The 25,463-nt window shown below is 36.1% G+C and overlaps 1 protein-coding gene across 3 annotated transcripts in view; it reads left to right on the plus strand.

Moving 5' to 3' along the window:
- LOC129237919 (innexin inx1) overlaps nt 1-25,463 on the plus strand; it is a 74,633-nt gene that overhangs the window by 39,145 nt on the left and 10,025 nt on the right. For all 3 annotated transcript variants that reach the window (XM_054872907.1, XM_054872906.1, XM_054872908.1), the window contains exons 2-3: nt 6,376-6,978; nt 17,068-17,175. In XM_054872907.1, coding sequence (XP_054728882.1) covers nt 6,730-6,978; nt 17,068-17,175 — 357 coding nt within the window. In that variant the 5' untranslated portion in view covers nt 6,376-6,729. The remainder of the gene's footprint in view (nt 1-6,375; nt 6,979-17,067; nt 17,176-25,463) is intronic.

A 25,463-nucleotide genomic window follows, 5' to 3' on the forward strand; every position in this document is an offset into this window, starting at 1 on the left:
GATTGTATGTTTTTTCATATATATGTATGTATATGTATATGTGTATATATATGTGTAATACATTGTGTATGCGATATGTAGTTGGAGCGTCACATTTAGTAGCTGTGCCATCCATGCATATCTCTGTAAGTGGTAATGGCGCCGAAGACATAAGAATGTGATTCATTGTACTTAATCTGCTGAAAATATTTATTTTCGAAATGACGGCAGTGTGACTTAAATTCTTTGGAAATGTCTCACAAACCTGGCTTTACACATAGATAGGTGCTGGAATTTTTATTACTTAATTGTAAAATATTTTTTATTTTTTTCTTATCTACTTCATCGGATGTACGCATTTGTCTGAAGGGGCAGCCTTCAAGTACTTTGAAGACGTGAAACGCAAGCATAGAGTCTTTTTCTGCTGCCACCACCAGCAGGCGCCACATCGAGTGCTTGCAGAGCTGCAGCGTTTGTTGTCATTCCGAGTTTCAACTAGATTTGTAATATTTATGTAAAATCAGCTTTATAGCTCATCAGAATATTAGAAAATCCACCTATGTATCTCTCAAACACTCTAAGGGTCAATTTATAAGATGTTGGCCGACGATAAGTTTTTGCGCGATGAAGGACTTCTATAATGAAGGAATAAAGTCATCTTACCAAGAACAAAACCACCATTGCCCACTTAGCCAAAGGTGTAAAATACTGGTCTAGCGAAGCGCTCGTATATTACGTCCAGAGTTGGGCATTTTGCACTACCGCGAACTTGCACTCTCACTATTTTTTTGTGGTAGTTAAAATAAGGGATGAAATCCTATCACTTAGTCCTCAGTTTTTCAGTGTTTTAACTATCCGCTTATTGCATTAAATATTTAGTGCTCTATGCCCAACCTTGATTACGTCCCTTTGCAAATCAATCAAAGCGTTCGTAAGTACATTAGCGAGCAGATGCAAGGTATTTTCACTGGTTCGCTGCGCGCATTTAAGTATAACTGAGAAAGTTATGGGAATCCTGATATGCAACTTTCAGGGATTACCGAGCATAGCCTCAGCTATTAATAAAAAAAATAAGAGCAAATCTGAGAAGCGGTGTTTTTCAGAATTAACTAAAAAAAATTTTCCTACAAATTTTAAGCAAGAACATAAAATTTGTTTCTAAAAATTTTTTTTAAGTATATTTTAATTAATAAGAAATTAAAAAAAATGTTAATAATTTTTTTTTTTTTGGAAAATTTTTTTCTAAAGCTATTTTTTATCCTAAAAAATTCCAAAACAAAAATTAACTACACTTTAAATTTTATACTGATATTGGGGGTGTGGGTATTTTACAAAAATGACTAGCAAAATATTTGTTTTCCAAAAATTATTAACGATAACAAAAAATTTTGTCCAAAAAAATGTTTTGAAAAACTATTTCTTATCCTCAAAAATAAAAGAAAAAACTTATCAAAATATTTTTTTTGAAAAAAATTTGTAGATTTCCAAAAGTGTTACAAAAAAAAATGTAAAAGTTATTTTTATTCTAAAAAATTAAAAAAAAAATTAAACTAATTGTAAACAATAACATAAAATATTTTTCCAAAAAAAATCTTCTCAAAAAGTATTTTATATCCTAAAAATTAAAAAAAAACACTTATAAAAATATTATTTTTTGGAAAAAAAATTTTAAATTTCTGAAAAATAACAAAAAACTTACAAAAGAATTAAAAACAATCGAAGATATTTCACTTTAAAAAACCCCTATACTAAAATGAGAAGTGTAAATATTTTTTAAAAATGGGAAACAAAATATTTGTTCTCCAACAATTTTGAACAATAACATAAAATATAGGATTTTTCAGAAATGAAAAATGACAAACAAAATATTTGTATTCCAAAAATTTTTAACAATAGCATACAATTTTTTCCAAAAAAAATGTTTCAAAAAGTATTTCTTTTCGTAAAAAGTAAAAAAAAAGCTTATTTTGTGAAAAAAATGTTGTAGATATCCAAAACTGTTGCAAAAAAAATTTTAAAGTTATTCTTATCCTAAAAAATTAAAAAAGAAATTAAACTACCAAAAATTGTAAACAATAACACAAAATATTTTCCAAAAAAGATCTTTCCAAAAAGTATTTTTTATCCTAAAAATTAAAAGAAACAAAAAACTTTTATAAAAATATTTTTTTTGGAAAAGAATTTTTAAATTTCTGAAAAATAACAAAAAAACTTAAAAAAGTATTAAAAACAATCGAAAATATAGTATTTCACTTTAAAAAATTCTATACTAAAATGGGAGGTGTAGGGATTTTTCAAAAATGAAAAATGACAAACAAAATATTTGTTCTCTTAAAATTTTGAACAGTAGCATACAATTTTTTTCCAAAAAAAAACCTTTTAAAAGCATTTTTTATCCCAAAAAATGAAAACAAAAAAAAATTTTAAAAGGTTTTTTTATCCTAAAAAATTACAAAAAAGACAAACAAATAATATTTTTTTGGAAAAAAAATTTGTAAAAGGTTTTTTTATCCTAAAAATTTACAAAAAACAAACAAAAAATATTTTTTTGGAAACAAATTTTTAAACGGTTCTTTTTAATTCTAAAATATTACAAACAAAACTTATGGAAGTATTAAAAAAAACCGAAGATATTTCATTTACTCGAAGCCCAAGAGTAAATCAATTTTCAAAAAAATCACTCGTGATATGGAATCGTTGAGGAGTTTAAGATATTGTAGTTTCCAAGTAAAATAAATTCTACGAGTATACTACTTCAAAATTATAATAGTGGCAAACGCAGCTGAAGAGTGCGAAAGAACTAAGAAAAATAATGTAAAAATGGCGAAGATTTGCAAACAAAAAATTAAAAGTTAGGTTAGGTTCATGTAAACAAGGCAGATAATAGAAAATGCAGTAAAAAGAAGACTTTTGTTGCAAACGAAAAATTAATGAAAAGTCTCTGCATTTACAGCAGTTCAGCCTCTGATGCTGAAGTAACAGGAACAGAGTCGAGTAACAGCAGCACAGAGGGGCACTGCGCAACCGTCTCTGTTTTCTCAACCAAGTATTTTTGGTAGTTTGAAACGGAGTTAGGAATGACCAAAGCTTGTTAATTTTATATATATATATTTATTAAATAGAATATTCAAGAATATCTAAAATGTGAATATAAAGTTGCATTATAAGCTCACCCAAGGCGTATCTATAGAAGGTGGTGTTATTAGAGTAGTTGATTTCTTCTTCTTCAACTCGCCTTTAACTTAGAAATGCCAGTAAAACGGAATGACATAAAGTTATTTTTGTATTGTGAGTGCGCGACAAACTAATTTTATATATTTGTCATTCATTCTTCCCCTTGACAGTTCTAATTTAAAAAATTAGATGTTGTTGCTCGAAGTCCACCATCTCGCATAGATTTGCCTTGATCCCACTTTGGCTTATACTTTATGTTAACTCTCGGAGTAGAAGATTCATTCTTTACATACAGAGATTTCCTAATGTTAATACTTACCTTTCTTGCATTCATACTTTCTTCTCTTAATGTTACTACCAAATCTAACATAACAATAACATACCTTTGTTGCTGCTAATGATTATTTATACTCACACATATACACACATACCTGTATCTTTCCTAATGTTAATCGATACTTGCTTACATAAATCTGTAATTGCCTTCCCTCTGGGACCTATGTTGCTCAAGTTGATCTCTGTTTTTAAGTGAGAGTTTGTATTTGGATACTGACGAATAAAGTAGTTTCATGCAAAATATCTCCTACTTCGTTGCAAAATCTTATACATAGCTTATATTTGTTTAAGTAAGTAATAGTGCGGATCAAAAGAAGCAAAAGAACCTTAAAAGTCTTGTGAATATTAAAAAAAAAGTTGTCTATGATATTCCCGCAGAGCCACAGCTACAAATTAATCAAAAATGCGAGCCAAAACTATGCGACGGAGAGGGTTTGGAAATGTCTCTAAAAATTACAACTTCTCATATCTCCAAAGCCGTTAATTAGCGAATCCATGTTTATTAAGACTTTTCTGTTTCTTTTAGCTCATACGGCCTATTACCTAAGTAAATCTTTTACTTTCTTTGTTTAACACCCTGTACAGTTGTATACTTGTCCTAACCTCTATTGATACGAACCCCTACGATTTCTTTTCATAGAGACTCGTAGCAAAATTATAATCACACCTCTATTTATTTTATATATTAGATTATGTTAAGTTAGGTTAGGTTATACTGACTGGCCAAAGCCACGCAGAGGTCATTTTGATCCCTAGCGATACCAGATTAGAGTCCTATTTTAGCGAAAATATGCATCACTTTTTTTGCAATACAATATACACAGTTTCAAAAGAAGTACACAATTTTTAAAAATTTTATCTTAACTTTCAAATTTTCAACCAAAATTTTGGAATTTCATTTGCCATAGAATGAACCTTTCATTTTTGCCAATTTTTTATATTTTTTTTGCAGTGCTAGGCTTTTTTTTCTCATATAAAAAAATCAAGCTTGTACTTTGTATGAAAGGCGTGACACCTCAGCGAGAAAAAATATTCAAAAATCAACGGTATTTTGTAATCGCTTGAAACTTGCACTTTGTTATACTAAAACTCATAGACTATAAAACTGCATGCCAAAAAAAAATTCCAAGGCGAATCTATTAAAGGTGGTGTTGGGCAAAAAGTAAGGTGAATTTGGTTGTAAAATGAAAAATCTTTATATATTCTTGTAAATCAATTTCATCCCCTTCAAAATAATCCCCTCTCGATGCAATACTTTTATGCCAACGATTTTTCCCATCCCCGAAACATGCCAAATAGTCCATTTCCGGTATAGCCATCAACACCTTCTTCGATTCAGCTTTTATCTCCTCAATCGACTCGAAACGCGTTCCCCGGAGTGGTCTCTTGGGTTTTGGGAATAGCCAGAAGTCACACGGACCCAAATCAGGCGAATACGGTGGTTGCGGAACGATATGCATGGAATATTTGGCGAAATGGTCACGAAGAACGAGTGCAGTGTGAGACGGTGCATTATCGTGATGCAAAACCCAAGAGTTGTTGGCCCATAATTCTGGTCTTTTTAGACGAATTGCTTCACGTAAACGACGCATAACGCTCAAATAATATTCCTTACAGTTTGGCCAGGTGGAAGGAATTCATAGTGCACCACACCACGAAAATCGAAAAAAACTGTCATCATGACCTTTATTTTTGAACGACTTTGACGTGTTCTCTTCGGTCTGTCCTCACGTTTAGCACGATATTCGCTTGATTGGTCGGTTGTTTCAGGGTCGTAAGCATAAATCCAAGTCTAATCTCCCGTAATGATGCATTTGAGCTTGTCCTGATAGTCTGAAAGCATTGTTTCACACACATCAGCGCGACGACTTTTTTCCAAGAAATTGAGAGTTTTCGGTACCAAACGAGATTTGACTTTTCGTAGGCCCAAATGGTCTTTCAAAATGGTTTTCACAGATCCTTCTGATATTCCGATCATATCAGTGAGGTCTTTAACAGTCAACCGACGATTTTTGAGCACTAACTCCTTCACTTTATTGACGTGTTGGTCATCTGTTGACGTCGATGGTCGTCCGGAGCGCTCCAAGTCATCAACACGTTCTCGACACTCTTTGAAGTCTTTGTACCACTTATAAACATTTTTCTGCGACATGGTCGAATCACCAAATCCCTTCTGCAACATGCTAAACGTTTCCGCAGCCGAAATTTCATTCCGCAAACAAAATTTGATGGCACTTCTCTGCTCAACCAAATCAGACATTGTAAAAATCGAAAAATGCACTCTTGGTCGTTTGGTAAACACAAGCGTAAATATATTACTGATAATGACATTCACATCAAAGTTGGCCCAGATGATATTAACAGTGCTGCCAACTCATGAAAAAAATAACTAGAGCGAAATTTTAATCCCGCGAAGTTTGACAAATAAATTCCCCTTACTTTTTGCACACAGAGTTGTTTTTTTTCTTTCGCCGTGTCCATGTTGCTGTCAGCTCAAAATGAAACAGGGCGAGTTTATTATTTGTTTTCTAGTTTCTCAATACTTTGCTTTGCCAATCAAACGTACAGAACAGTGTTGTTGGTCTAGTGCCACCACCTTTAATGAATGCGCCTTGAAAAATTCTAAAAAGTCTGGTTAAAATGTTGAAATATTTGAAAATTTTGTGCAAAGTTTGAAACTTTGCGTTTTGTGGTTTTTGTTTTATTTTTACAAAAATTACGTAGGCCAGTGGCACGAATTATTGGTGATTAGGGCAATAATAAATACTTCTAAGTACTCATTTATGCATTTAAGAAAATCATTTGCAAAACAAATCAATTAGTCATTGTTTCCGAGATTATTTTTCCGCTTCATGCAAATTAATTATTTATTTTCTTCTTTCACAGCTGATATGAATTTGCAAGAGCGTTTGATGTTTCTACGTCTGCCTACATACAACCATACTTCGATAGTGACTCATTTAACATTCGACTCATACAACAACAACGATTGACCTTCGGAATATTGCACTTAGAAACGAGGAAATTCATTACTTTGATTTATTTAGTTACTCACTGCCATTTGGATTGGCGCTGCTGATTACAAGGACAAATATTCCAAGGATTTGCATTTACACACTGCCAATTTGCTATTCTATTTTATACCTAATCTACATTGCGAGAGAGCGAGAGACAGCTAGCGAGAGAGAGCGAGAGAGATCGCAGAATATTACGTCACTAAATTGAAATTAATGCAACAAAATGTATAAGTTACTGGTCGGTTTGAAATCTTATCTGAAATGGCAGCCCGTTCAGACGGACAATGCCATCTTTCGACTGCACAACTCATTTACGACCGTGTTGTTGCTCACCTGCAGTATGATCATTACGGCCACACAATTTGTAGGTCAGCCGATTAGTTGCATTGTGAGCGGCATACCGACGCACGTGGTGAATACGTTCTGTTGGATTCACAGCACGTTTACGATGCCAGACGCATTCAAGCGACAGGTGAGTGCGAACAATTTTAAGTTGCATAAATGCTTATCTATCCACTTATTTCTATATATTTTTATTTGCTTTTGTGTGTGTATGTTTGCGGGTGGTTAGTAAGCACCGCGACGATATTAAATTACCGTCACTCATAACAAACTTCTCGAATTTAAACATAAAATTCGTATGCATTTCATAATACACACAGAGGGATTGAGTTGCATGTATGTGTGTGTGTGTCTTCACTCAAAAGTACATATATATAATATATAAATAAAATATATATGTATAAAAGGGTGCTTTTATGATTTACAGAGCTTTTTCTTTCAGCTTATGAAGGAAGTTCTTCTAGCATTGGCATCACTAGTACCAAAAGAACAGTGTAATTACTCTTGACTTAAACGGAACTTTAAAAACTTAATCCTTTTGCACTACTAAGGCCATTCCATGACTTTTTTATATAGAATGGTCTGTACCTCCAAAATGACAAGCACTATTAAAATATAATATATTAGTTTGGAGAAAAAGAAATACATTCATTTCCCGGTAGATGGCTGTGGTGATCGATATTTCATAAAAAATCGATCAAACAATTTAAAGTTTTTGCTCGTTGCCTCCGTGACATATCGCACTAAAACATTCGTTTGCTGTTTTTTGGTTTGGTTCATTGAGTTGTGAGTTACAGGGTGTTAACAATGGAAGTCAACAATGAGAAAATTGTATGCATTTAAAGTTTTTCTTTGATAGAGGCGAAAATGCATGTCAGGCTGCTGATATTGTGAATGGGGTTCATGGCGCCTATAAAGGGTTGCCCATATTCGACGGACCCATCTGGCAACCCTGTATCTTTTGACAGAGACGTCAAATCGCTTAATAATATACCGCGTTGGAAGCGTCAGTCCAAGCAGATTTTTACCATGGAACAGTACACGCCACGCGAGCGCTCCCAAATTGTTGAAATTTACATTAAACAAAAGAAGTCAAAAGAAGAAGAAGAAGAACAAAATCATCATGTCCGATGAGGCTCATTTCTTTTTGAATGGGACGGTAAACAAGCAAAATTGCCGTATTTACGCCACTGAAAATCCTCACAAAATTCAAGAGGTACCTCTTTACGACGAAAAAGTCACTGTTTGGTGCGGCGTTAGTGCGAAAACGATTATTGGGCCGTTTTTCTTCGAAAATGAAGATGGTCAAGCTGTTACCGTCAATCAGGAGCGTTATCGCGATATGATAACCACTTTTGTGATGCCAATTATTCGTCGAAAGCGTATGAGGCAGTTCTGGTTTCAACAAGACGGCGCTCCACCACACACAGCTCGCACCACAATCGATTTTTTGAAGAAATTGTTTCCTCGTCGTTTTGAAGTCGAAAAATGGCGATTTTGACTGGCCACCGCGTTCGCCCGATTTAACGCCACCCGACTTCTTCTTGTGGGAATATTTAAAATCAAAGGTTTATATTAATAAGCCAAAGACCATAGAAGAGCTCAAGAACAACATCCGTGAGGAAATAGCCGCTATTCCAGCCGAAATGTTAGCTAAAACTATGGAAAATGCTGCAAAACGGGCACAATACGCCGTACAGGCTCAAGGCGGCCATTTGAGAGATATCATATTCAAAAAGTGATGTCAACAAATCTACTTGAACCAAATAATATGATTATTATCGTTAACATCAAAAAAATTGTGTTTCTCTTTTATTTAAAAAAAATACATGGGTCTGTCGTATATGGGCACCCCGCTACTGTAACAGCTAATTACGTGCAATTTTGGTTTCGTGAATTCCGTGCATGTATTTTTGATTTCTTTTCCACAAATTACAACAATATTTTTAACATATACTACTAAATTCTATGATTTCGCATTTAAATAAAGAAAATAACAATTTTTTTTAGGTTAGGTAAGCCAAGTTGCTTGTCTAAAACAAGACAATTGTTGGCCGTAAGGCCCATTGTGATACCTACATTTGATTTTCATCCCCTAACTAAGTTGCTTAAACCACTTAGATCTTTTTAAGAAGGCAACTAGCCCCTCCAGTGAGACATTTTGCAAATTTTCCAGATCTTCAAAGAAATAAACAGCAAGATATTTGGCTTTCAAAATATTTGGCTTTCAAGATATTTGGCTTTCAAGATATTTGACTTGTTTGAAAACTTGGATATTCCACCATTAAGGTCATCCGATGGCGAGCAGCAAGCCATGCATTGTACGAATAGTGCGTAATAAATACTTAAAAGCAAGGCAAGCATTGAAGCAACCGAAGCATTTTGAATCGTCGTTCATAATTGCAACTTGGTGGCTTCCGTATGTGAAATTTTCATTTCGGTGCACAGACGGTGCAGATGAAACATCGATGAATGCAGTGACGACAATCATGAGAGCTTCGTTGTCGAAGAATTTCCGGAAGATACTTAATCATTTTCTATCTGTTAATTGTCGTTACAATTAAAATTTTCCCAACACTGGCAAGCATATTTGCATATTGCATATTCCATTGAAAAAAAATCCCAAAAAGTTTCTCCGCCGCTCAGCGGTGGCTTATAATAGGACTCTTCCATTTTGTAAAAAAAATTAACAAAACTCGACCACAAATTTGGGAGAAGTTTATAAACATCCTTATAAAAACCATTTGCCGTTCGGAGTCGGCTTAAAACTGTAGGTCCCTCTAATTTTGGAACAACATCAAAACGAATGTCACAAATAGGCCAAACACCCAACAGAAGTTTAAAATAATAAAATAAATTACGATAGGGTTTTCCAATAAGAGGTGTTATTTTGATATTCAAATATGTCCGCGATAGCCTCACGAATACATCTTTGAGGTCTTGAATCGACCCTGGCTGTTAGCGTAGACCTTCTCTTTCACGTAGCCCCAATGAAAAAAGTTACAAGATCTCGGTAGCCAATTGTGATTACCTCTTCGAGAGATAACACGGTCCGGAAACTTATCTCGTAAAAGATCAATGGTGTCGTTGCTTGTGTGGCACGTAGCGCCGTTTTGTTGAAAAAAAAAACGTTGTCCAGATCAATACCATCCAATTCCGGCCATAGAAAATCGTTAGATAACACCTGTTACTCGAAAACCCTTTACTACTAAAACATTCCTGTTCTTATTACTAATACTAAACAGTAAAGTAAGGATTAGGCAAATTTTTGGTTGCTTAGTTTTCTGCTAATCTCCACATCCTTGACGTTATAAAATCCTATCGCAATTCCAGTATTACCCTGCCTCATGCGTACAAGTAGCTCTAGTTGCCTCTTGTTGTTAACTTTTGGCTTAGAATTTGGCAATTTTTACCATTTTATTCCATTGAAATGTTTAAATTCTTACACTTTTATGGACTGCTTCCTCACACTTTGCTGACGGAAAATTCCTTTAAAAATGCCATCAGATTCTCTCACACTATATCCCTTTTTCACAGCTCGTTTGTGATAAGAGTAAAGAGAAGATGGAGAAATTTCTATAAGAATTTTTATTTATGAAAAGTAGAAAAGATAGAGAAAAATCTAGCATGAAGTCTCTATTCAGAGTCGGCTAATAAGTTGAATATAGCATAATTTCTAATTCCTTTATAGTTTAGTCACAAGGCAATGAGGTGGTACTTGACAGCTAAAACTTTACCTCAATGATTTAGAAGTCAAAAATAGTTTCTTTCTTCAAGCCATCCAGAAAAATGTAACCAAAAATTTCTTTCATTAATTGTTTATAAATAAAGCGGTGGCATTAATATTTATGAATTATTAAAAACACGTCGTCATAGTCCACTGGTCAAGCACCGCGCACACTTAGATACTTAGTATGTACGTATGAATGCATGCAAGAATATTTATAAATATATTCACTTAAGTATCGCTAGACGGAAACGAGCTGAATTCAAAACCGCCACAGCGGCATGCCCCATGAATGCGCCGCCGATAAAAACAGTCGCTTGGTTAGGAGGCCGATTTTCGCCAACTATTCATGATTTTTTCCACAACGTCAGAAGTGCGCATACATACATACATACTCATGTAAATATATATGTATACAATAAATGTAGTAAAGAAACATGTGCAGCAGAAACATGAGAAGAAGAAAATATGAAAAGAGAGTTGTAGGCGGGTCGACATAAAAGCATTAATTTAAATTTCGCACGGCGCGCATTGTGTGCCGGCACACAGCTACTGCGCATGCGCAATGATTCGTTTTGCAAAAAGTCGGTTCACTTGTTTTGTGCCTCTTTTTTTTACTTTACTTTAATAAATCGAAGAAGTTTGCAAAAATACTTACACATAAAAAAATGTATAAAGCATTGCGAGTACAAACATATAAATATTCTTTTCAGCAACTTGGTTTTTTTTTATTCAATGTCTGCAAGAGGAAACGTTAAACCGACAAGCAGAGGCCAGAATCGTAGGTTGTAGCAGTGAGTGCTTCGCAGAATAGGAAATTGGAGAACTTTCAAACGTGCTTTTGTGGCGCGCATGCGTCTGGGGTTTAGAGGAACATAACGTTTTTTTTTGTATGTACAACTGTGTGCAAAATAATAGCAATGGCATGCATGTGAAAATTTTATTAAAAAAAATATATACAGGGTGAACGATATGAAGTGTTACCTATTCAAAACACCATAACTTTTTTGTGTGAAATTAGTTTTTATTGATTTCAAAGACAAAATTGTTCAAAAATGATTACAATTTTAACATATATTCACTTTAGCTCGATATGACCACCTTTTGCCTTGACTATAGCCTTCAAACGGTCAAACAATGAGTTGCATGCTGTACGAATGTAATCTTGAGGTATTTTGGCCCATTCTCGTATAATCGCTTTTTTCAGAGCATCCATACTGACATATTTTTTTGTCCTCACCTTGCCCTCCAAAATGGACCAGATGGAATAGCCGGACCAGACGAAATCAAGTGTGGAACCTGAATTTGTAACCATTCTTGGTTCACACGAGCTTTATGAGACGGAGCCGAGTCCTGTTGGAACGTCAATGGTCTACGACCGGAATGTTTGCATGTCCACGGCTCTAAAGCAGCTTCTAAAACATTTTCCCGATAATAAGTCGCATTTACTTTGACACCAGGCTCGATAAAAACGATTGGAGAGCGTCCATCAGCGGTCACTGCGCACAGTGGTCAAGTAGCCCGACGTTTTGGTCAGAAAACAATAAGTCAAAGAGAAATAGTACGATTTTGATGAAATTTTTATATTACATATAAGGTTTTTTGTGTCGCTGATTCTGAAAATGAAATCAGAATTTCAAAATTCAAAATGGCGGACAGTTTTTGCGAAAAGTTTTCAGTTTTTACTGAAGTTCACATTACAAAGGTTTTTGGAGTCTTTGATTTCGACAGTAGACGTACGATTTTCAAAAGAATATGCCACATTAAAATATGTCGTGAAAAATAATACACTTGAACTGAAAGCGACTATCATACATTTATTTATGAAATGAACTTAAATTTTAATAGGAAGAACATACATTTATTCATATCTCCTCGTCATTGTTCACATCAAGGATGCTGTCTGAAAACTTCATTAATGTATATAAATTAATATAAATATATTTATATTAATGTAAATTTATGTACACTATTCACCGTTACGCTCGTTGAATCGTCCAACCAGCTTTTATTATTCTCCAGGAAACGATTTTTCGTACTGCGAGCATTTTTCCATTTCTTTTTCAAAACAGAAATAACTTTTATCAAAGCCATTTTTGATTTTTCTTCGATAACATATGAAGGTGTTGCGTCGTCCACTAGTTTATTACAGATAATTTGTATTAAATTATCAAATTTTTTTGACAGAAAAACATCATGGATGGCATCGAATATTTTCCTCCTTGTCCATGAAAAAATTTTTCTCTTGAATCTTATTAAAAAAAAAAATTACTTTAAAATAATAATTTAATTACCATTTAAAAATACTTATTATATTAATTATTTTCTTATTATTATTATATGATTTTTTAATATTATCAAAACATGATTTTTACCACTCTTTTGCATTTATTAATAATTATTTATTGTTTTAATAACAATATTCACTATAGAAATTGAGATAAAAGTAGAAATAAACACTCTGCATTCCTAACATTTCCCAGGCATACACACAAATAAAACCAGTTTCGATCGCCCCCCTCGGCTCAAATGCCCCAACACGCGCTTCAAGCTCGGGAGCGACCTTCTGCAAAGAAAGCGTATTTTTGACGAACGGGGATAGCGCGGGAGCAAGATCTAAACGGATTCGAAATCTGTATACTTTTCTGCACTAGGAAACGTAAATATCTCCGTGGCAATTCGTGGCAATAAAAATAATTATCTACGAGAAGAAGTGCAATTGAAAAAAAAGGGAAAAAAGGCTTGTACTGCGTCATTAATATTGCCTCTAAAAATACAGCAATATGGTTACAGTAAAGTATTTTCGTAATGTACATACCTTTCCGAACAACATCCATTTTAGTTTGCCCCTTTTTCGTTGAAAAATGGTGAATCTGCAACTATTTTTGTGTGGCGCTCTAAAACGTGCATGCGTACTGTCTCGCGCGAGTCCCGACAAACGGCACTTTTGAGCGTTCACCACGGAACATCTGTTCAATGTAAACATCTGTCCCTTTGGATTTTAATGCTCCAGTGCCATCTGTTGACGAATATATGAAGCTTTACCTCAAATGGTAACTTTCGATTTTGGGATTTTTGGCCAAAACGTCGGGCTACTTGACCACTGTGCTGCGGCCCAAACCATTACTTGCGATGGGAAATTGCTTCGAGTGGCCATACGTAGGCTCAAATTCTCGTACGACCGTTCGGTCAAGTAAACTCGATCTTTTGAGTGTTTATGAACTGCTCAATTGGGAAATTTGTTTCATCAGAAAACACAATGTTAGGAGATTCGCCACGTTCGTGCAAGCGCAACAACTCCTTTGCTCTTTCACACCGAACTTTTTTGTACGCTTTTACGTCAGGCCGTTTTTGAGCCGACGTTTTATGGTTACAATAAAATTATTTTTGCTAAGTTTGTGAAGCAACTCGTTGAAGCTCAATTTTGCAAAAAAAAAAACAAATTATTTCTAAATTATTGATAATTTGCAGAGTTTTTTATGCAAATCGCACATTATTTGTTTGTTATTTGCCCGCTGTTGCTTGTAAACAAAGAAATTGTCATTAATTAAACAGAAATCGCGTGGGTTAGTGCCACCCAAAAATATGATAAATATTAAATAAGGCAGTGGATTTTTCAATAATTATTAGTTGGTTCCTTTATACAAATATTGACGGTACACGCAGTGAAAAAAAGGGAATTTAATTTAGTTTTAAAAGTTTTTAAATTTGCATTACTTAAATGAGTAAGTTTGTGTTTTATTATTTTAAATAAAAATGTAGTGAAAGTGATGAAGTGAAGTTTGATGAATCGTAAAATCTCGAAATACTGATTTCAAGAAAAAAAAAATAGTTCGGCAACCCTGTACACATACAGTGCCGGTGAAAATAATAGCACCAAAACAAGCAGCTCACTTTATTTCACAGTAAAACTTGACTAAAAGGAGTTTGGTTTGCAGATACTTTTCTCTTGTCTTACTGACAGTCTCTGTGATTTGGGAGAGCAAAAAACAGAACTAAAATGATAACGGCTCTTTTCAAAAAAAGCAAAGCAGCCTCTTTCGTTGAGGGCTGTTGCCGGCCAATGCTTATCTGATTTCATGGAAAGTGAGAAACCATCAGCAAGCTGAATGTCTCACTTTGCTTCTCCGTGAAGGAGTCATCAGATTTCCACAGCTTTGCGGTTGAATCCCTTTTCAGGATCCTAACCAATTTTGCCGTGTCAATCAGAGATTCAATACCGCCGCAGAATTCCCTAAAAGAAGCCCTTTTCGACTCACGAATGTAGTTCCTCTTTTTGTAGTTCCTCTGAATATGACAGTATCGCTCCCAGTCCTCAGCAAGATTAGTCTTGAGGACCCGGTTTAGAAGTTTTCTCAACTCACGCCTCAATGTTTGGAGCTCTCGGTTCTTGGACAGGCTGACTCAAAACATTCAACTAAGGCAGCGCTGAGTTTCTCAACTGCCACCTTAATCCCCTATTCTTTCCGAAGTCTTGGTTGTGTCACGTCAAAGCACCGCAACGCCTCCCTAAACTTCTGCGAGTCTGTTTTCCTGGGGTTTCTGGATGGCAATGGCATTTGTGCCTCCTCGCCACACTGAAACTCAATATACCTGTGGTCCGAGCACAAATCTTCGGCAAGGACTCTTCAGTTCCTGATTGAACACCCAAATTTTGAATTTGATAAGGTGAGATCAATCACCTACTGCCTTCTAGCAGTAAAAAACGTGAGCTGTCTGCCCTTGTTGTGTATGTTTAGGTAAGAGGAAGCGATAAACTCGAATAGCCGAGAGCCCCGCTCATTGCATGTGCTGCTGCTCCAGATTGGATGCTGGGCATTAGCATCGCAGCAGAGAACGAGGCCCAGACTGCGCCGCTCACAGAACCTTACGAGACTGGTGGCCTTCCCAGGTGGTGGCATCGTAAAGAAAATAAGCAGATGCAATCACAAATCTCAGCCATCCGCTTCTAGCCTTATAACACACCTCAGCAGTACCAGGTCCTGACAACAGAATTGTTCAAGACTCGTCACAGTGAGATGGGACGTTCCTAGGTCTACTCGAACTCCTGTCATATAATACCGTGGCCCCTTTCAACGCGCTAAAGCCACAGAGGTGGCCCCTAAAGACCCAGGGCTCTATCTAATAAAGGATACTCAACAAAGTATGGATTAAAAGTACTATTGTTTTACATTTTTAAGTTAATTTTTTGTTTTCGTCATTTGTTACCGCCTTATTTTGAATGAAATAACTTATTAATTGAATATATTTTGAAATATGGGGTTTTTTTTATTCAAAATATGTTCATAGATTAATTAATTAAGTAAAATTATTTTATGTTCAAAAAATTTAGTTCTTTTCAAACTTTTTAAAGTTTGAATTTCGCAACACCCTGTGGTACTATTATTTTCACCGCAGCTGTATGTACATGAAGTACCATAAATGTACTTGCAAAGACTTGTATTTCACTTGAATTTGCGCAGTTGACAGCTGTAAGTGCCTGCTTTCCTTATGTTAAATGACTTGTAATTTTTTATGCTTAGCTTTATTGTTCATCTCATACCTAGAAATTATTTCTAAAGTACAAGCATTCATATTTTATAGGTTTCTTTGTGCTTCGCTCTAAAAAATTTCTGTTTGCCGCTAAGCACACGCAGACTTTTGCGATTCTAATAAAAATAATAAATAAAAAGAAATGATCTGCTTGCTTTTGATATACTTTAAACTAAAAAAAAAAACTTTTATTTATTGGGATTTTGATGTCGGGTATAGAACCTCACCCTAAAAATCGCTTCAGCAAAACAGAATGCAGTCGATGTATTGCATGCGGAGTCACGAAATAAACAAAAAATGTGTGCGCCCTAATTAAAGACGAGGCGCGCATGCGTAACTGATTGCGCGTATATAGAAAAAAAAAACGAAAAATAAAAAAGAAGACCAACGGGGATAGGCATGTCAATGCAAGGGAACCAGCAGACTAGTAATTATTATGCTACACAACAAATTCCCGCTGTCAAACAAACACACAAGCAAATAAAGCCTTATATATTAATTTCCCCTACGATGCGCAAGTCATAGTATTTTTTTTTTATATTTTTTTTTAACTTTTTTTTATTTTTATTTTTTTTTTTAATTTTTGTTTTAATTTGTTGTTTTTTATCTTTTTTTTAATTTTTTTTTTTTTTAATTTTTTTTTAATTTTTTGTTTTTAATTTTTTTATTTTTAATTTTTTTTTAATTTTCTTTTAATTTTGTTTTTAATTTTCTTTTAATTTTTTTTTTTAATTTTTGTTTTTTTTTTTTGATTTTTTGTTTTTAATTTTTTTTTAATTTTTTTTTTTATTTTCTTTTATATATTATTTTTTTTTATAATTTTTGTTTTTTTGTATTTATTTATTTATTTAAATTTTTTTTTTTTTGATTTCACACAAAATAGATTGCCCAAACTTCTAAGTCTCTAAATCACTTATTTACAAAATAAAATCTCATAAATTTCCTTCCTCTCACCAACAGGTCGGCCGCGAAGTTGCTCATCCCGGTGTTGCCAACGATTTCAACGACGAGGATGCCAAGAAATATTACACGTACTACCAATGGGTCTGCTTCGTACTCTTCTTCCAGGTAAGCGAGTGCAAAAAAAAACTTAACAAAATAAATAAAGCAATGAAGTGAAGTGAACTGCGTCCAACAATGCCCCAAATGCTGCATACAACATCTCTAGTAGCCAAACCACATCAGCTGCATCATCAAGAGATTTTACCTTTTAAAGCTCTGGAAATTTTGTGTGCCCACAAGCTAAGTAAGACGCCTCGTCCACCTCCTCAGTCACATTTTGTCTATCGAGAAAGCGCAACGAAACGATCTTGCCACAATAATGGCCTGTCAAGTGGTCTGGTTGATTAGTTGAAGCGCTTGTTGTTGCCTTTTGTGGCTATTTGAAATAAAAATATATTGCATGTCAGTGCTGTTGTTGCTGCTGGCCATTTACTTACTTTGCTGTCACTGGTGAGTTGTTAGAAAATATCATCGGCATATTTGGTTAGCGTACACCAGCTGTGCATGTGCCACAAGTCGTGTTGATCAGGAGAAATGTGGTTGGCGTAGTACATAAATTATTTATGGTTTGGCTGGAGGCAGTGCTGGAGGCAACTGGCCAATGACTTACTTGCTTAAAAAAAGCTAAAAAAAAGTTATGGAATTTTTTATGAATAAATATTCAATCTTTTTTCTGTGAATTCGTGAGCGATCGCGTCAGAGAAAGCAAATGAAAGTTTTGGAATCAAATCGTATTCAAATTCCATTCAAATGGTAACTTTTAGATGGAATAATCACATCCTTGATACATTTGTTGCACCTGCATATTCAAAAATAAGGCTTGACTTTCGAAAACTACAAATTTTCTAAATCATACGAAGAATTAAAATCAGAGACTTCTCTCTTTAGTCGGTTGTTAAGACAATTCCTCCCTATCTCGGTCTGCCATGATTTATTTTTTCCTCTTCTAAACTAGTTTTTCTCTGATTATATAAAGACGGCAAAAATTATGAGCGTTGCCTTTTAAATTTTGCGTCTAATAATGAAAAATTATCATAAAACCATTATGAAAATGGGCTTAGGTTAAGTTAGATTAGGTTGACCTGGCTGGCTGAAAGCCATCACATAGACCTATTGGTTCTTAGTGTTACCAAGTGGTGCTAGACCTTTACATTTTTTTGTAGTAGACATCTTGTAATACGTGTGCGTCTCTTGCGAATCTAAGTAAACTCTGAAGCTCTAACCCTGAGACACATTCTAACCTCTCGTATTGTAGAGCTCCTAAACATTTAAATCGGGTTCTAGCTAATGCAGGGCAAGAACATAGAAGGTGTTCAAGAGTTTCCCTCTTTTCTAGTTCATTGCAAAATCTGCAGCTCTGAAAAAGGGTTTATTGCTTTTCAAAATATTCTCCTTGGAAGCCTCTAAACTTTTCCATTAGCTTGAACGAAATTGCAATTCACTTTTGCCACTCAGACGAGGATACCTCAAAAACGAGTAGTATGAAGGCTTACGCGTTGAAAAATGTTGACTTTGCATTTTATCTGTGATGATTGGGAATAAAAAAAATCATTAAGTACCAAATCAGCGCTGTGAAGTGGATAAACCATTAATTCAAACTTTTGAGTGCTCAAAGAATCTCTTGTGTGAGCCGATACGTAGGAGCTCGCATTGTTTGTTCCCACGGCAGTTGGTACATTACCGGAACGACACGAATTTATATCAGGCAAAAGACTGTCACTCCAGCAGCATTCCTCATTCATGTATGGACAAAGTTTATGGCTGCTCTAACAAGAACAACAAGTTCGCTTTGTTTTGGTGAAAGATGACTCGTTTTTGGCGGTTGATTATCCTACTAATTCTCTAAAAACTTCAGGCAAACACACACAAACAAAACAGATGTTTCGAAAAAATAGGCGAGCATTTGATTTGAAGTGCTTCACTGCTTCCGCGATCAAATTTTGTATTAGTTTCACATGAGACCCTATCCGGCGCTTTCATGTGACACTGCGTGCTATTTTTTATATTTTTAGAGAAGCCTGATATTTAAAAAATTATGTTTGGTCCTGTGTTTATAGCCTTATGATTTTTACAATTTCGATTCCGCCATACAGCGCCCTGCCGTACAAAAACATGAGCCATACAAATATCTGCTTCGCCTGCAGTGAATATTTTCATTAAATCCGCTTGATAGTCAATGTCTTAAAAAGATTATTCGATTACAAAAATCTCAATAGTGATTCGAATGTAGTAGATTGTGCCAGTATAATTCCTTTAGAGCTTCTTCCTATTCTTTTGATAGGGTAGATGGTGCCGGTTTACCCACATACGTCACAGAAAAGCTCTCCACCGATAAAGTACAATAAATTGATGATGCTTTCTTTGCTAGTTCATCAATCTCATTTCCTTCAATGCCCATGTGACTTGGTACCCAGAGAGTAAATGTTTGGCTGATAATGCCAAATGTGTTGAACTTGCTAAGACACTTCATCTCAAGTTTAAAGATTGTCTGATGGAATCTGAGAGTCTGAATAGCTGTCAAAAAAAATTAATCCTTAATAGGAAACCAGTTCAGATAATGACCTCTAAAATGTTTCGGATCTTAGTCCTGGAAAAACTGAGCACCTGAACAGGTGGAAATGTAATCATTTTCCATGATACTATGCTGTATGAAGATTCCACACCTAAATTGAAAGTTGCCTTGAAAGCTTTACTGCAGTTAGCTAATTGTCGATCAAAAGACATCTTGCAACTTTAAATCTACCAGTATTACTTCAGAGGTAGATTGAAAAACCTATAATAAATATATTAGGTTAAGTTAGGCTCGACGAGATTCAATGCCCGAGTAACAATTAAGTGCGATTTTAGTACAGCACAGTCTCCAGATGAGTTTCGTGAGTTCTCGTGCTATCCGACGCCAGTTGGACACACCAAGTGAAGCTAGGTCCTTCTTCACCTGATCTTTCCAACGCAGAGGAGAACTTCCTCTTCCTCTACTACCACCAGCTAGTATCGCATCAAATACTTTCAGAGTCAGACCGCTCGTATCCATTTGAACGACATGACCCAGCTAACGAAGCCGCTGGATTTTTACTCGCGAAACTTTGTCTATGTTGCCGTAAAGCTCATACAGCACATACTCGCCGTTGCTAACGTGCAAAGGTCCAAAAATCTTCCACAGAATCTTTCTCTCAAAACCTCTAAGGGGCGCTTAATCGGAGGTTGTCATCGTCTAAGCTTCTGCGCCATACGTTAGGACGGGCATGATGAGAGCCATGTAGAGTCCTAGTCCCGAGATGCGAGTGCGCCAACCGTTTGTTTGATGACAGGAGGTACTTCGTTTTGTTTTCATGCACCATCAGACCCGTTCGTATTGCTTCTTTATCCAGTTTGGAAAAGGCAGAACTAACAGCGTGGTTATGGGATGTGTATTTGATGAAGACACCCGAACGATGGCTGACTTAAGATGGTATTAGACGCTTCGTACAACTGATGAAATTCATCAGACTTTTAATATCATACTCGTATTAGCAAGCGTAGCAAGAAGAGGAGAGCCAAGATACTAGCTTCCACCGGGCAGTTAAGGAGAAACTGCTAAAATGATTCCACCTCATCTTCCGCACAACTGACGCAAAAAGGGCTCACAGCGTGTATGCCACGCGACCAATGTCCCGTAAAGGTACCCACGAACTTTAAGAGCTCAGATTTTGTTAACCTCAGAAGATCTCTCTAGCACCTCCGATCCACTCGTGGCCAGAATTCGCGTCGTTACAAGTTTGTGTACTTGCCCAGCGTGCGCTGAGTTGACACTAAGCACACCTCCACAGGGGCAGACCGTAAATAGGCAACGGGATTCCGATCCTCTCGTTTCGTGGATTAACTACTTCACAGGTTCCCTGTCTAGCCAGCTCATCCGCCTTGCACTTTACTGCAATGTCGCTATGACCAAGTACCTCGATGAGCCTTATATCAAAGAATTCTGATGCATTCGGCAGTGAAGTCAGACGTTCCCTAACCAGTTTTCCCGTGACAGTTTTTACAAAAGTGGGCAGCCAATTAACAGCCTCTTTAAGGCCCTCGCCTCATATGAAATGGTGTTTTTTGAGTGTTTTTTTTTTAAGTGTGTAAAACGGAAACGAAAACATATTTTTTATTTTTGGTTTCAGTAGTTTATTTTTTTATTCATTGTTAAAAAATAAAAATTTTTGTTTGGTCGTACGAGGTTCGTTCAAAAAGTTGTCAGCCTTCAAAAAATGGTCTTCCAAAAACAGGTATGTCGCTGGCGATACGAATTACGGGACTCACAGAATAAACACCATTTCAAATGAGACGAGGGCCATAATTGTGGCTATTTTTGCTTGGAATAGACTACAGTGGTCCGATAACCTGAACTTGAGTCTGATGAGGAGCTCCTTTCAGAATATTCCTTCCCCACCCCTTCCCCTGTTCGGTTCTTCTCACTCCGTTTTTTTTTCTCCGTATGGTATCGCAGTGGATGAATTGAATGATCAGCCATTTACCCTACCCTAACCTATAGGGACGCTGAAAGTCCTCAAAAATTTAGAATTGAAAAATTAAAAATAAAATAAAAAAAATTCTCCTTTTTTATTTTTGATCTAAGCATTTTTTTATAATAAAGTATAGTAATGTTGTTTAAACAATTGAACAAATTTAGAAGGTACCACACATTTTTTTTTGGAGCCAACCTAATGTGTCACGCACGTGTTTGAAGAAAATTTAAATCAAATTAATATTTCTGTATTGATTTTTTTCTGATTTTCCTGAAGCCTGTTGGACGATATTTTCGGTGTCTGATGATCGTGGCGTTGACCGCTAAATACACTTTGTAGAAAAATAATAGTCAGCATTTTGCGCACAAGTACTCGTAGCTATCACGCTGACAGCAACACTTTAGCAGGCAAATGAAGTACGCGAAGAAATCAGAGTAACAAAAAAAAAAGTTAAAAAAAATAGGGCACGAGCGCGGCATTTTTTTTTTCATTTTTTTGGTTATGAAGACTTTTTAATTTTAATTTCCAAAATGAAAAAAAAATTAAGAGATGAGAAGAATGCGCATAAGGTTAATAGACAAAAAGTAATTCAAATAAAAAATAGAAAAGACATTTAAAAAGCTCAACTTTTTCTATAATTTTATATAAGTAGGTGATCCACCGCTTACAATTCATTCCTCTTCCATGGTAGCTTTCAAATGTCTGTCAAATTTTTCATTTTTGATTGATCACGCATAAAAAATACGCCACAATCATTTGGTAATAAAGAAGCAAAAGAAGGTAGAAAAAAAGGAAAAAATTAAAATGAAATAAATTGAAATTTAATTTGAAAGTAGCGTTCGCGACTCTTTTAACTACCCACGATTGTTCGTAAGTAGTCAGAGGTGAACGCTGATCATTGCTGTGAATATATTAAATCAAATTAAAAAAATTTAAATCAAAAAATTTAGAACGCACCCATACATACAAGCTCACCGATACATGGACCGACATTTGGACAATAGTTTGATTATTTTGCTTAAAAGGTAATCATTTTTGCATGATCCACTAACGACCGCAGATTGGCGATTTTTATAGAGGACCTGGTTGATGATTTAGCAGCACACACACACATACGAGTACATGAATTTGAAATACATGCATATGTATGTTAAGTTGCTTTCATAGCTCGTACTTTGCTGGTTGTCTGTAGAGTACAAAAGCAACTCAAGCGTCTGATTTAAAAAAAGAAAAAAGTTTCAATTTCATATCAATTGAATTTAATTGAGTGCGTACAGTGACTCCGAATCTTTGTCAGTCAAAAGACCATATACATGCACACATGCATGTGTACACACACAATACAATACGTGAATGTCTTTGGGTGTGCACCCAACAAACCTTTTTGTTTGATATCTACCTGAGATGCATTTGAAGTGAAATGACCTTTTCAAAACTCCAAAGAGCGACTCAAGAATTGGAATTTTTTTACATGAAAATTTCTTAGTTATCAAGTTGAGAAACTAGTAATTCTCCACTCGCCCTCAAAGGGATTTCTCCCATTGGCAGGTTAGGTTAGCTTAGGATAAATGGCTGCCCTTACAAGGGGCCCACTTGGACAAATATACAAAATTCGTCGTCAGGTAGTGGGGAAAGGGAAGGAACGGAACCAAGCAGGTGAAAAAAAGGAAGAAGGCGCTTTGGATTAGAGGATGACGGACAACGGTGGCGATTTACGTTCTTATTAATCGCCCCAAGCTAGTGATGAATTCCATCATATGTCTGATACTTAAACCCGCAATATCCGCAGGCGCAGCGAAAATGTGAAAGCCCAGATGTCTAAATATTTGCCCGACGAGAGCAGGGCAGCTGAGAAAAAGGTTCCGAGATGATTCCACTTCGTCCTCAAGACAGCTTCTGCAGAAAAGACTAGAAGCAACCGCAAGCCTCAGCGCTTGGACACCTCACCTAACGGGCAATGTGCAGTAAGGATACCTACCGAATTCGAGAGTTGCAGATTTTTTAGCCTTGGAAGTTCCCTCGAGCGCCTCCGATCTACCCATGGCCAGACGGATCTCGCGACTTTGGACGTTTGCTCACTAGCCCAGCGATCGCTGAGTTGACACAAGGCTCATATTTCCAGTAGCATACCACAGGTAATCCCTTTTGCGATGAAACCGTCTCTAGAGTCCCCTGTCTAGCCAGCTCATCAGTCCAGCACATCAGCCCTCTATGCCGCTGTGAACGGGAATCCAAATGAGCCTAATATCGAAGTATCATCCGATTAGATGTCTCTTTCGTCCAACTTCGACCGATCCGTAAACATATTTGCCATGCCCTGCCTCCAAATGTTGCACACCGTCCACTCCTCCCAAATGAAATATTTTAAGATCAGCAGGAAACAGGTCGCATCCCCGCCGAAATTCTCAAAAAAGCTACCTCCTCACCCTATAATTGGATTACTCATTTGTGCAATGCCAGCTTAACCAGAAATATCTTCCGAGCTCAATGAAAAATGACAGAAACAGCGCTCGACCAAAAGCAAATTTGTTCAGCAGTGAATTCTGCATTCTCCAACAAATTAAAGCTGGGGTCCAACAGGGCAGCATATTAGGTTCAATCCTGTACCTAATCTAATACACGATCTGCCAGCCACACGATCTGTCAACTGCAACAGAAGCCTTAGAAGAAGCTCCAAATCGGCATAAATAAAATCTTCAAATAGCTCCGAAGTAGGCGCTTGAAAGTGAACGAAAAAAATTCTCCACATGAGGCCTTTAACCCACAAGCTTTACCACCTGCCCATAAATCAACTTAAATCTTATCACAACCAAGTAAGGAAATGCAATTGCCGCTCATTTAACCAATGGCGGATCAGCTATTAACCCACAGGGAGTAGATTAGATTAGATTTGTGGGGGACTGGACAAGTCCAACCACTCAGTCCGTACCATTGTACTACACCCGGATAGATATATGTAGAAAGAATAGAGACAGGAAAGATAAAAAGTGGATGGTCCCCACAGGGACCAGAGCCAATAATCGGAATCAGTTCTATAGGAATCATGAATTGGATCAGCGATAATGTATGCAATTTACATAAAGAGCGATGGTCCAGTCTAGAAGGCTACAGAACTGCAAAGTGTTTTGTGACAAGCCCGAACAGAAAACTGTCGAACTTTCTTCTAAAACTTGGGAGAAAAGACGTTCGGTTGATGGTCGTTATTATAACAGGACACAACCGATGGGGTCAGCATTTGACCACCATTGGAATCATTGATGGCCCAGCGTTCTTGTCGTGCTTGGAGGAGGCGGATAACGCTGAGCCTTTTCTCTGTGAGTGTCCTGCCTTTACTAGAGCAAGGCTACGAATTTTGGGTTTTGATGCCAAGAGAATGAGTAAAATTCGTTCTCTCAAACTGGAGGATATTTTCAGATTTGCCAAAGAATCTGGAAAATTCTCAGAGGACTCGCTGTCTATATTCTATCCTATCTCTCTGTCTCTGTCACTTCTCTTCTTTCCTCCTCGACTATCCATCCTTTTACTTTTCAGAGCTTTGAATACAATAGGATTTTCTACCTGAGTGTCTTAGGAGTTACTATTCTCTCGATGCTTCTTGGCTCGCCTTTCTCAAATTTCAATTTCAATTGGATTAATATTTCTAAGACCCTTATTCGACCAATCCTAACGTATGATTGTGAGGTATCGACTCTTAAGGTTGATGACTGCGAAACACTTATTGGCTGTTAAACCGTGAATACCCCCCTCTCAATGGACAACTAGCTTGTCCTGTACAAATCTGTGCTCAAACCAGTCTGAACTTATGGACTCCATCCAACTGTTTGGCACAGCATTAAACTCAAATTTGGAAATTCTGCAAAGTTT

The sequence above is a fragment of the Anastrepha obliqua genome, chromosome 2 (assembly GCF_027943255.1).
Source record: "Anastrepha obliqua isolate idAnaObli1 chromosome 2, idAnaObli1_1.0, whole genome shotgun sequence".
In the NCBI taxonomy this organism is placed as follows: domain Eukaryota; kingdom Metazoa; phylum Arthropoda; class Insecta; order Diptera; family Tephritidae; genus Anastrepha; species Anastrepha obliqua.